Source organism: Odocoileus virginianus, chromosome 28, assembly GCF_023699985.2.
Source record: "Odocoileus virginianus isolate 20LAN1187 ecotype Illinois chromosome 28, Ovbor_1.2, whole genome shotgun sequence".
NCBI lineage: Eukaryota > Metazoa > Chordata > Mammalia > Artiodactyla > Cervidae > Odocoileus > Odocoileus virginianus.
The window spans coordinates 33,181,288-33,194,850 of NC_069701.1; the positions used below are offsets into that span (position 1 = coordinate 33,181,288).

Sequence of the window (13,563 nt, forward strand, 5' to 3'; positions counted from 1 at the left end):
GATTGCAAAGAGTCAGACACAAAGAATAGCACATTTCTTCCAATATTGAAACTGCTCTTTTGTAATACTGCTATAGAAATTCAATGCAGTTTGGTGTCAGTGGTGTCTCTGATCTCTGCCATCTGTCCCACTACCTAAAGCCACTCATATGTCACTGTGCTGTGTTGTGTTGTGCAAGTTGTTTCAGTCATGTCTGACTCTGCCATTTGACCTCTTTTCCTTCTAGCAGTCTCCTCTCCAACTGAGGACAGCAATGCACATCTCATGAAGTGGCTAGGAAGACCACACGAGATCACAAATGCCTGAACATGGCCCTTAACATTTACTTTTATCACTTTATTAGCAATGTTTTACCTACAGGTTGGAAAGAGTCTCCCCACTCTTAGATTGTGCGTTTCAGTTTCGTTTTTCACCCAGGAACAAAGGAAGAGATTACAGTGGATTATTGTGTATTATAAGAGTTTTCCAAGTGCACTCCTCACAGATACCAATGGAGGCAAAGATTTTATCTAAAGGTTCATATTTCTCATCAGACTCATGGTGGCTTAAAGGAGAACGTTAGAACAGGTTAGAGCATATATAGCTAGGTAAACTTCACCACCAGTGCATGCTCAGAACTCAATCTGTCCTGAGTACTTCAATCGAGGACAGAAGCATGAAGTGGCTTGGACTCCTCGGGCTGGTAGCTCTCTCAGAGTGCATGGTCATGTAAGTGCCGGGACTATAAGTGACATCATCCCTTTTTTTCTGTTTTTCATTCTTGTCCTCTTATTCTTCCACCTGTCAGGGTTAGAAGGGAATGTAATCACTCCCTGACAGTCTAAAGTCAACTCTCACTTGTTGATAAGTACCTTGCCAGAGACTGTGTGAGGCCCTAGGCTCTCCAGGCAAACCTGTAGGATCGCACAACTCTTGGGGTCCAGCCATATCATGTCCTATGTAAAATTGCATTCCTTGAAATTGTTCAGTGCACAACCTGTGCAACTGTGGGTGTGGTCTGAAGAAACAACATTTCTCTTATATGTGGTTCTAGGTCTCCTCTCTGGTCTCTCTTCATTTCTGTGTGAATGTGTCTGTCTTCAACTCTGTATCTCTCTATTTTATCTATCTCTTTGGATGTCTCTGTGCATGCAGAACTCTCTTAGATTTTTTCCTTTTTAAAAACATTCTTCTTGGCTTCTTTTAACCTCCATAATTTATTCTCCATCTCCTGGCTTCCCCTCTCCTGCCTGAGCCCAGAATAAAGATCAATAGTACTATTTCCCTGCTCTTTTAGCTCTAACAAGCAGTATGACCTCAACCAAGTCTCCAACTCCCTGCATTTCAAATTCCTCCCCTGTTTAAAGAGGATGATGAACCCCTTGTACTTCCCCCTCCAAGCTTCCTTGAGAAGGATACTGTGGGATGGCCACAGCAATGATAATGGCTGCCATTACTGAGACTTCCTATATATCAGGTGCATTATATCCATCATCTCACTTAATATCTAAGCCATTCTGTGTGGCATGGGGTGGGGATTACTATATACCACCTTTTTACCGACGGGGAAATGGAGACTTCAAATGGTCATATGCCTTACCCAAGATTATGCAACAGAACCTGTGTTCAGACCTGTCTTTGCCATGGTCATTGCACGGAATCCTGATAATAAGGTGACACTCATAAAAATGCTTGGGAAATACACAGTGCCATTACAACGTCAGGTATGACAGTGTAACACAGACCGCTGATTGCTGCCCCTTCTTTGTTTTCTTTCCTCACGGCCGGTGAAAGAATCCCTCTTACGCAAATGAAGACCATGCGAGAAACCCTAAGGGGAAGAAATTCGCTGACAGAGTTCTCTGAGGAACACCCTCACAGCCTGTCCCAGAATGCCACTAACGACCAAGACATAGTTTATCATCCTCTGAGGAATTACAAGGACGTGAGTGTGTCAGGAGGACGGCGCTCCACAGCGCCCCCTGGTGCTCTGGCTCTGCCCTGGGCTCAAGTGGAGATGCCAGTGGGGTTGTTGGGGCTGGGGCTCCTGCAGGAGTCAGAAACACGGGGGAACAGGGACCCATTCCCAGAGGAGAAGGCACTCATCCTCAGCTCTTTGTCTGTGGTGACTGGACCAAGCAATGACCTGGGGGCAGATAAATATCCTTTTCTGTGCTAAAGGTGTATCATTAGTTTAAGGGAGATTGTCCTTTCTGAACTAAGTGAACCACTCAGTTACAGATGAAGGGTGAGCCATGCCAATCAAAAGATAAAGGCAACTCCAAATCAATTGTGAAATCTCGGCCAGAGGAATGTCAGCATCCATAGATGCATGGATACCAGTAAAAATGTTACTGAGCCCCTATGGCATGTGAGGCCATATGAATCTAACACTATAGTGTTGCTATTGATTTGAAAAAAAGTCTGATCTCTTCTTCATGAATGCACAGGCCATCCTGAGATACAGGCAGGGAGTAACTAGCTGTCAAATAAAATGGCCACCTGCCTGGTGTTGAGAGGACATGGTCCGAGTTTAGAAGTGGCCTGGGGTGACCTAGGAGGGCCATCTGTAAAAGAAGGGGCTCAGTTTGGGCTTTGAAAAGGAGACTGGAGAGCTTCTCAAATGAAGGTGCCACGACTTACCTGGTGGTCCAGTGGTTAAGAATCTGTGCTTCCATTGAAGGAGTGGCAGGTTCCATCTTTAGACAAGGCAGTAAGATCCAGTACGCCACGCAGCCCTAACAGAAAGAAAAGGAATCAAATCAGGCAGTGATCTGAGCAGAAGCTGTGAGGTGGTGTGGTTGGAGAGTGATTTCAGGAGACACAGGACACCTCAAAGGTGGCAGCAGTCTGTGAATCAAGAGTGGCCAGTGCAGCCAAGTCTGCCCTAACCAACCCACCTTGGCCTCTGTAGCTTGTCTACATCGGCACCATCAACATTGGAACACCCCCTCAGGAGTTCCGGGTCCTCTTTGACACTGGCTCATCTAGCTTGTGGGTGCCCTCCATATACTGCCATAGTCCCAGCTGCTGTGAGTACCTGCTCCCCTCCCCACCTCACCCATCTTGTGTTTCCCCTCCAAATCCCTTCTCCATCCTTGGCACCTGGCGGACACTCATCTCTTGTGTCTGCAGATAAACACAAGAGCTTTGTCCCTCAAAACTCCTCCACCTTCAAGGCCACGAACAAGATCTTCAGTATCAAATACAACTCTGCGATGATAAACGGATATCTTGGCTATGACACTGTTCGGGTAATGTGGAAACAGAAGCCAAGTTGGGGCTGTCTCTGGGAGCAACCACTGCTACAAAACAGACAGCGGATGAGCTGGCAGTCTCCTAGTGACTCGATGTCTGCCCCTCAGGACCCTGTCCCTGGGTAGATAGCGTCTCAGCGGACACACAAACTCCCAGAATAGCTAATCCAGACAGTGGCTTGGGGCATGGGCTTTCAGCTCCTTTGCCCATGAGCAGCTCAAGATTCATTTCACTGGGAGCAGGGAGAGGGGGAAGAAACACCACATTTATATTCTCAAACTATGCTGGGCACTTTCATGGTAATAACTCATGTGACCCTGCAACAATCACATGCAGCAGGTGCTATGATTAACTTCATGATACAGGTGAAGGAACTGAGGTGCAGAGAGCAAGGGCCTGGCCAAGGTCACACATCTAGTAAGTGGTGGAGTTGGGCTGGCCAATCAGGACTCAAGCAGGTGTGGGAATTTGGGAAGAGGATAAAACTGATCCGGGGTCCCTGGGGGCAGCACAGAGCTTCAGGTATCCAGACAGGGAAAGCAAGGGGCCAAACACATGGGAGGGGGACTGATAAGTGGGTTCTCACTCTAGGGAAATTTTGACAGTATAATAAAAACTATCTCCTGACTTCCCCTAAGTGCTTGAATATTTCTGCACCCACCCCACCCTGTCTCTTTCTCAGATCTCTCTTTTTTTCTCTCTTTCTCAAACAAACACATGCACATGCAAACACATCCCCAAATACATGTTTCCCAGGCAGAATTTTCTGGAGGACCTTGCCAGTGACATTATATAATGGGGCTTCTGTCTCTCTGGGCAGTTGCAGAATTCACAAGCATTGCCTTGAATTCAGTTCATTCTGTCATCACATCATAGTGATGCCAAAGAGAAGGCTATTCTGCTTTCTACTCATTTTGTCCTCCAGGGGAACCACTGGGTCCTGTCCTGACTCTTGGTTGCCCCACCTGTACAGAAGGCATGAGGGCCAATTTGACTCATTCAGATGGTGTTTGCAGAAGGAACAGGTGTTGTTAAAATCCACAGCCCCGCAAAAATGGAACACGAATTCCTGTCCCAGCTTGGTCTAACCATCTGAGATCAGTCCAGAGTACAGTCAGGCCTCAGTTCTTCTCTGCAGTGCTAATGATATCTACACCCCAGCCCGGTCCCAGCCCCACGTCCCAATCCTTTATGTGGGAACACTCTCCTCTCCACAGATCGGGAAACTGGTTAGTGTGGCCCAGCCATTTGGCCTGAGTCTAAAGGAGTCTGGGTTAGAAGCTTTACCCTTTGATGGCATCCTGGGACTAGGTTACCCCCGCCCCACTGTCACAGGAGCCACCCCGGTCTTCGACAACCTGAGGAAACAAGGAGTCATTTCCGAGCCTGTCTTTGCCTTCTACTTGAGCAGGTAAGTCTGAGGTGGGCCAGACCTCTCTAATTCAATGGTAAGATGCTTTCAGTTGCATGAAAAATATATAGACCACCTGATCCGGAAGTTTCCTGAGAGATAGTCTAGCCCAGGGTAACTATGGCCCCAGGGCCTTACCTGGCCCCACCACTGGTATTTGTAAATAAAGTTTTATTGATCAAAACCATGATCATGGGCTCAGGGGTAGGGACTTGGTCCAGGGGTGAGGGAAGAGGGAGAACAATGGAAGGTGTCAGGAAACAGGTTGGAGGAAAAAAAGCAATAGGATTTGCTGATGGGTTTGATATGGAAGGGCTTCCCTGGTGATTCGGATGTTAAAGAATGTGTCTGAAATGTAGGGGACCCAGATTTGATCCCTAGATCAGGAAGATCCCCCTGGGGAAGGGAATGGCTATCCACTCCATGATTTTTGCTTGGAGAATTCCAAGGATAGAGGAGCCTGGTGGGCTACTGTCCATGGGGTTGCAAAGAGTCAGACAGGACTGAGTGACTAACACACACACACACACACAAACACACACTTGATATGGAAAGAAGGAGAGGGGTGGCATGAATGTTTCCTTCCTTACTAACGTTTCACCAGGAGCCCAGGACCAGCTACACAGTCTGTGGGAGCCAGTGCAAAATAAAAATGTGGGACCCTTTGTTTAGCAAGTATTTGGATTTCAAGATAGGGAGAGCCCCATTAACAGCACAGGTCACAGGCTCGTGAAGCGAACCCTGGGTGATACTAACCCTCACCCTTATTGTCCTTGAGCCTGGGCTGTTTTTGAAAAATGACAGGCTAGACAAGGAGGAAGCCAGACCCCCCTGGAAGGTCACCATATAGGACCAGGTCCTCTTCAGAAAGTTGAGTGGTCAAAGCCCAGCCTGACTGCCTACCGTTGAACTTCTGTGACATTCCTTAGCTGTGACCAACCCGGGTCCACTACTCAACCCCTCTGAGCCTCAGTTTCTGCATCTGTAAAATGGAATCTGTAGTAGTGCCCCTGATGGGTGGATAAGCACAACCCTCAGACAGCGTGTGGTGTTACTCTCCTCCAACAAGACCCTCTCTTCCTTCTCTCCACAGTCAGGAGGAGAACCGCAGCGTGGTGATGTTTGGAGGGGTGAACCGTACCTATTATAAGGGAGAACTCAACTGGGTACCAGTGTCCCCAGTGGGCAAGTGGCTTATAAACATGGACAGGTAATCATCTCCCTCCGAGAGCCACTCCAAGTGATGCTCCCACATGTGCATGTGGACACATGCAGACACACGCAGACGTACACGAATGCACCCCAGCCACACAGTCACATACACAGACACAGACTCCACCCAAAAAGATGCACATAGATACACACACAGCATCAGACTTATAAACACACAAAGGCACACAAACACACACACAAACACAGACACATAGAGAAACAGTGATATGCAGACATAGAAACACACACACACCCAAGACACATATAGACACACGCAGACATACAAGCACACAGATACACACATCACCCATGGTTTGACAATCACACCAGGCCTCCTGATCAGGGCTCTGATCAGGGGAATGGGGTCCAGAGAGGCCTGTGCAGCTGGGGGAGGGCTGCACCCACCACACTGTGAGGTGGGGAACATGTTTGAGGACCCTAAAATGTAGTGAAAAGAGGATCAGGGAGAATTTCACCAGCCTGAAAATGGTTGTGATAAGATGTCCAGGGCTACCTGGGACTGAGAAAGTTCTCAGTACACAGTACTGCCGGTTTAAAAACAGCGCAAGGCCTTAACAAACTGGTAAAATTGGTCTTCTTAGGGAGAAGCTACCCAGCAGTGGAGAGAGGTTGGCTGCAATCTTGAGACTTGAAAGCAACTCAGAGAGATACCTTCCTAGCCATAGCTACCTGCCTTTCTTCCAAGGCACACAGTGGGGCAGGGGCTGCGACAGAAGGAATCAGGAAGCTGGGATTCAGGAGTGGCCTGGAAACAAGAGGCACTGATTGATGGGAATCTGTGTGATACCCTCAGACAAATGCTTTCCTGTGTTTCAGTGGCCCTCTGGGCTAGCTCAGGCATTGCCTGGCTGCGGGCCTCAGTGTCTGAGACAGATGAAGGGGCGGTGCATGAAGACAACCTTTCCCAGGGCAGCCTGTGTCTCCCTCCCACTAACACTCTGAGCATCTGTTGCCTCAGGAAACCTCCATATTCACTCCCATTATTGGTCAGACACCAGATATAGTATCTGGATGTTCCTCATTCATTTTTTCACTGATTCATTCACAAACATACATTGTGCACCCCTTGTGTGCTGGCACTTCAGGGAGGCACTGAGGACACAACTTGCCCTCACATCTAGTGAGGCAGACGTACCCGAGATGACTCACACACACAGTGAGTTACCACCTTGGTACCTGCTAGACATGGGGAAGAGTCTACAGGACTGAGCAAGACAGGAGCACGATCTAGTTTAGGAGGAAGACTTCACTGACAAAGTGACATTTAACCTGTGAACTAAAAGATGAGCAGAAATCATCTAGACCAAGGAGACATGTGGCCTTCTAAGAAGGGTGACCAGCACATGCCAAGGCCCTGAGATATGAAAGAGCTGGTGCATTCAATAACTGAAGGGAAGTCAAAGAGGATGAAATGACCAGAGCAAAGGAAAACAGAGTCAGAGCAAGAGCTGAAAGGCTGTTCAGGAGACAGTCAGGCAGTCATGTTCAGGGGGCAGTCGTGGGGGAGATTTCAGAGTGATACTGGTGCCTGTTTTATCGCATTTTCTCTCAGCATCTCCATGAACAGGACAGTGGTTGCTTGTAAACGTGGCTGCCAGGCCCTCTTGGATACGGGGACTTCCCTTCTGCATGGCCCAAGAGGACAGGTCAGAGAAATCCAGAATCTCATCCACGCCAGGCCCGTCGGTCATGAGGTGAAAGGTCACTCCACGGGGTCACTCCCAGGCTCTTCGCACAAAGATCAGCAGATCCAACCTCTCTCCCTCTTTCTGTTGCAGCACTTGGTTTCCTGCCAAACCATCGGGACACTGCCTCCCGTTGTCTTCACTATCAATGGAATAGACTATCCAGTACCCGCCCAAGCTTACGTCCAAGTGAGGGGACAACCCTGGGGGCTGGTTCTCAAATCTGGGACTTGCAGGAACCCTTGGGCTGCTGCTGGGAGTAGGGCGCCCTCTGCAGGCTCAGACACATCATTACAGATGTGGCTGAGCCCCTGTGGCTGGGCCAGTGCCTCCCAGAAAACCAACCACTTGAGAGTAAAGGACAGTCTGGGACATCCATCCTTCTGAAATAAGTGTGGAGTCACTACCCCATGTCGGCATGGTGGGAGTCACAAGGAGAGGGGAACACTAAGGGCCTTTGCCTTAAAGAGCTTCAGTTCAACCATAGCCCTCAGATGCACGGACATGGAAAGTCAGCTCTAGCAATCTGTGAAATAGCCAAGTGACAAGGAGGGTTGGCTGGGGGCAGATCCAGTGTTCTCTCCCGCTCTAGTGATTAACAATCTCCCTTCCCTTCTCAAAAGTGTCCGGGTTGGGATCATAAATTACATGGTTACCCTAGTCCTTGGCTGCAACTTCCCCTTGCTAAGCCCCAGTTCCCCATCTGTGAGTTGGGATACCTGACTCCTCAGTTGGATGCTAATATGAGTAAAAGGTGCACAGAGACTGCACAACTCTTGCACACAGTTGAGGCTTGATGTCAGTTCTCCACGGGAGTTCAGAGCAGGCTAATGGGCTCAAAGAAGTTTTTGAGGAAGACAGGGAATTTCATTAATTCTAAAACCCCAGACTCATGGAGACCTGAGGAACGCTTCTTGGTCAATGCAAATCTAAACTGAATTCCATGCAAACGGCACCCCTGGGGGCTGTGCAAAGGGGTTGCGGGAGCAGATTAGGGGTGATGAGGGCTACAGATTTGGGGGCACCAGGGAAAATCACCAACCCAGCCTGGAGTGACCAGGGAGGGTGAGTGTGGGTCAAGGAAGGCTTCTCAGAGGGCTCAAGCACAGTTTTAGGGAAAAGGGTTGTGGGGAAGGAGAAGAAACAGCATTTTCTGCAGAGAAAAGAGGGAGCAAGGAACAGCAAGGAATTACAGGCCATTCTTGTTCTCTTTTTATAAGTTTTATTGAAGTATAGTTGATTTACAATGATCTGTTTATTCCTGCCATAAAGCAAAGAGACTCAATTATATATGTGTGTGTGTGTATATATATATATATATTTTTTTTTTTTTTTTCTTTTCCATTACTGTTTATCATGGGATGTTGAATATGGTTCCCTGTATTATACAGTATGACTTTGTTGTTTATCCATCTTCTCTATATGTTTGCATCTTATAATCCTTGCCTGTCTGCCCAATCCCCCCCTAAGGGCAACTGTGTGTCTTGGCCCTTCTAATTGTTGGAAGGGCCCCTACTTCTACCGCTGCTGAGAGAGTCACTTGATTCTTACCAAAGGGAGGAAGTAAAACCAGGAAGATTGCCAAATCTGGATATTGATGAGGGGAGCAGGTAAGGGCTCAGGCTGACTACTATGTATTTTTGTTTCCTCAGAGTTTGTCGGGCAGCTGCTTCAGCAACTTTCTCATGCGCCAACAGCGTGTGAACGAGTCAGAGACCTGGATCCTGGGTGATGTCTTCCTGAGGCTGTATTTCTCGGTTTTCGATCGAGGAAACAACAGGATTGGCCTGGCTCCTGCAGTGTAAATGCTGGGCTACTTCAGGAATCAATCAGATCCACTCCAAACACATACTCATGTGAGGGCACCCTGGGTAGGGCCAGGGATGCTGGTGAACTGTGTTTGTTGCTCTGCAAAGCCCTATTCTCTATAAAGAATAAAGAATTTCATCTCAATGGTGCTCATAAGAATGAGTGACTCTCTTTGGGTCAAGGAGGTGCATCACATGCAGGAAGGATCTAGAATCAAGTCTGAAGCACAAATGAGAGAAGCCTAACTCCAGCTGGCTTGAAGAAGGGAGACTTATTGGAAGGATACTGAGGATCTGGACACACGAACCAGAGCAGAGCCAAAGATCTCTGTGACTGGACCTGAGAAATCAGAAGCCATCGGTTCATTCTTTACCTCCCCTGCTCCTTCCCTTTACGCATCTTTGACTCTTTAAGCCTGAAAGCCTTCTTTCCTCAGACTTCTACACTTAGTGAAGGACTTTGAAGTTGCCTTTCTCAAGGTTTTATATCCCTAAAGTATAAAGCCCAGAAGGAAAGAAGCTCAGAAAACATCACTTTACCAGGAAGGGATATAAAGGACTGGTCTACCTTAGATCATAAGTTTAGCCTTGAACCAACCACCCTGATGGGGGCGGGTGGTACTATGATTAGTTTTACTTAAGCAAGTGACCCTGCCCCCCAGCAAACATGATTGACAGCTTCCTCCAGAACCAGGTGACTGGAGTTGGGGTGAGGCACCATCAAATAAGTGTCAGGGGGATGTTCTAGACCATGAAAGTGTTTATGACTGCCCCAACAACTCCACCCCCTCCTCATTTAGAAGAATGCCTGTTATTATTGTTCAATTGCTAAGTAGTGTCTGACTCTGTGACCTCATGGACTATAGCATGCCAGGCCTCCCTGTCCCTCACTGTCCCCTCGAGTTTGCACAACTTAATGTCCATTGAATAGATGATGCCCTCCTACCATCTCATCTTCTGTTGCCCTCTTCTCCTTTGGCTTTCAATCTTCCCCAGTGTCAGGGTCTTTTCCAATGAGTCAGCTCTTCACATCAGGTAGCCAAAGCGTGGGAGCTTCAGATTCAGTATCCATTCTTCCAATGAATATTCATAGCTGATTTCTCTTAGAATTGACTGGTTTGACCTCCTTGCTATCCAAAGAACTCTCAAGAGTCTTCTCCAGTACCACAATTCAAAAGTGTCAATTCTTCAGCACTCAACCTTCTTTATGATTCAACTCTCAGGTCCATACATGGCTACTGGAAAGACCACAGCTTTGACTATATGGATTTTTGTTGGCAAAGTGATGTTTTTACTTTTTAATATGCCGTCTCGGTTGCTCATAGCCTTACTTCCAAGGAGTAAGCATCTTTCAATTTCATGGCTGTACTCACTGTTACAGTGATTTTGGAGCCCAAGAAAATAAAGTCTGATACTGCTTCTACTTTTTCCCCTTCTGTTTGCCATGAAGTGATGGAACTGGATTCCTTGATCTTAGTTTTTTTTCACTTGATCTTAGCCAAAAGGTTGAGAAGCAATGATCTTAGTTTTATTAATGTTGAGTTTTAAACCAGCTTTTTCATGTTCCTGCTTCACCCTCATCAAGAGCTCTTTAGTTCCTCTCTGCTTTCTGCCATGAGAGTGGCATAATCTGCATATCTGAGGTTGTAGATATTTCTCCCGGCAACCTTGATTCCAGCTTGTAACTCATCCAACCTGGCATTTCAAATGATGTGCTCTGCATATAAGTTAAATAAGCAAGGAGACAATATACAGCCTTGTCATATTCCTTTCCCAGTTTTGAACCAGTCAGTTGTTCATGTAAGGTTCTAACTGTTACTTCTTGACCTGCTTACAGGTTTCTCAGGAGACAGGTAAGATGGTCTGGTATTCCTATCTCTTTTAAGACTTTTCCACAGTTTGTTGTGATCCACACAGTCAAAGGCTTTCATGTAGTCAGTGTAACAGAACTAGATGTTTTTCTGGAATTCCCTTGCTTTATCTACAATCCAACAGATGTTGGCAATTTGATTTCTGGTTCCTCTGACTTTTCTAAACCCAGTTTGTACATCTGGAAGTTCTCAATCCAAGTACTGCTGAAGCCTAGCTTGAAGATTTTGAGCATAACTTTATTAGCATGAGAAGTGAGTGCAATTATCAGGTAGTTTGAACATTCTCTAGCACTGCCCTTCATTGGAATTGGGATCAAAACTGTCCTCTTCTAGTCCTGTGGCCACAGAAGGATGGTGAGGGGTGATAAAAATAGATTTTATTCTTCCCTTCTAAGAAGGGCTTTGGCAGTGGCCTTCTTCTCCAGGGGGGATCTGAGTGAGGCTCCTTAGGATGACATATTTCCCTTCTGTCCCCCCCCAACCCCAGTCACCAACTCACTGGCACCCCCACTGTGGTGTCCTTTCCAGTCCCACTTCCCAGGTGACGGGCCCATTTGGGTCCCTGAGAGCCACCTGCCTCCTCCAGGGCCCAGCATTGCCCCTTCTCTTGACCTCTAGTACTGTTGGGGAGGATGCTAAGCATGTAATGGAGAACCTGGGGTACACAAAACCTTCATTCTTTCTGAGCTTCCTCTAGGGGCAGAGCCACAAATCCTTTGGTTGGGGCTGCCATGGTTTGGCACTTTGGAAGTGGAAGCATCAGTCCTTTCCATCTGGAGACTCTAGGCAGAGACACATGGGTCAGAGCTGGAGAGAGACTCAGATGAGAGAAGAAAATGGAAGGAAGAAATAAGGTGGAAAACACAATGTATAGTATGGGCAAGAGAAGCATCAGTGAAAGGAATGTCTCCTTCCCTTCCTCATCACTTCCTTAAGTACAAATTTACTAAGTACATGCTATGACCAGATGCTGTGGTGGACCCCAGAGATAGAGGGCTGGGTTAGAAATCCAGCACCAAGTTATGGAGACAGATAAATAATCCCCGAAGGGGAGGGCAGATGGAGAAAACAACAGAGGTGTGGGTAGGAGGCCAGGGGAGTGAGGGTCTTCCTCTGCAGAGAGACAGGGAAAGGCTGGATAATAGTAGTAACGGGGTCATGGATGTCAATCTTGCCATCCCGGCCTGAAACACACCCTTAAACCCTGCAGTTACATCAGTGTGCGGTTCAGCCACATGTCCACCCTTTTGTGTGCCTGTCTCCATTGGGGTGGCACTGGACTACAATTGGCTTGAGGGGAGTGTAAGGGGACTGGTTGCAGAGCTGATGAAGGGAGGAAAATAGAGAATAGAACTCGTTGTTTATCTTTTAATGGAAAATATCATGAACTGGACTTAATGGAGATTTATTTATTTATTTAATGCAACTTTTAAGTTATGAAAATATGATAACACATTTACAGGAGATTTGGAAAATGCAGAGCAAAAACATATCGTTATACTATACATCACAATTTCTTTTAAGTAGATAGGCCTTACAAATAGCTGTGAAAAGAAGAGAAGTGGAAAGCAAAGAAGAAAAAGAAAGATATACCCACTTGAATGCAGAGTTCCAAAGAACAACAAGGGGAGATAAGAAAGCCTCCCTCAGTGATCAATGCAAAGAAATAGAGGAAAACAATAAAATGGGAAAGACTAGAGATCTCTTCAGGAAAATTAGAGATACCAACAGAATATTTCATGCAAAGATGGGCTCAATAAAGGACAGAAATGATATGGACCTAAGAGAAGCAGAAAATATTAAGAGGAGGTTGCAAGAATACACAGAAGAAATATACAAAAAAGATCTTCACAACCCATATAATCATGAGGTTTGATCACTCACCCAGAGACATCTTGGAATACGAAGTCAAGTGGGCCTTAGGAAGCATCATTATGAACAAAGCTAGTGGAGGTGATGGAATTCCAGTTGAGCTATTTCAAATCCTCAAAGAAGATGCTGTGAAAGTGCTGCACTCAATATGTCAGCAAATTTAAAAAACTCAGCAGTGGCCACAGGACTGGAAAAGGTCAGTTTTCATTCCAGTCCAAAAGAAAGGCAATGCCAAAGAATGTTCAAACTCCCACACAATTGCATTCATCTCACACGCTAGCAAAGTAATGCTCAAAATTCTCCAAGCCAGGCTTCAACAATATGTGAACCATGAACTTTCAGATGTTCAAGCTGGATTTAGAAAAGGCAGAGGAACAAAAGATCAAATTGCCAACATCCGCTGCATCATCAAAAAGCAAGAGAGTTCCAAAAAAAATCTATTTCTA

General features: G+C 46.6%; 1 protein-coding gene across 1 annotated transcript; it reads left to right on the forward strand.

Moving 5' to 3' along the window:
- Positions 1-619: 619 nt before the first annotated feature.
- Positions 620-9,371, forward strand: LOC110150861 (pregnancy-associated glycoprotein 2-like). Its single transcript, XM_020913934.2, has 9 exons — positions 620-708; positions 1,774-1,924; positions 2,894-3,011; positions 3,115-3,233; positions 4,455-4,648; positions 5,742-5,858; positions 7,434-7,575; positions 7,660-7,755; positions 9,219-9,371. Exons 1-9 carry the CDS (start codon positions 656-658, stop codon positions 9,369-9,371), a joined length of 1,143 nt encoding a protein of 380 aa, XP_020769593.1. The 5' UTR covers positions 620-655.
- The last annotated feature ends 4,192 nt before the right edge of the window (positions 9,372-13,563 follow it).

What these genes read in the sequence shown, in the direction of transcription:
- LOC110150861 (XM_020913934.2), top strand. Translation starts at nt 656, where the DNA reads ATGAAGTGGCTTGGACTCCTCGGGCTGGTAGCTCTCTCAGAGTGCATG. An exon ending in CTCTCAGAGTGCATGGTCAT is followed by an intron (nt 709 to 1,773) that starts GTAAGTGCCGGG and finishes GGCCGGTGAAAG; the next exon opens with AATCCCTCTTACGCAAATGA. An exon ending in TTTGCCTTCTACTTGAGCAG is followed by an intron (nt 4,649 to 5,741) that starts GTAAGTCTGAGG and finishes TTCTCTCCACAG; the next exon opens with TCAGGAGGAGAACCGCAGCG.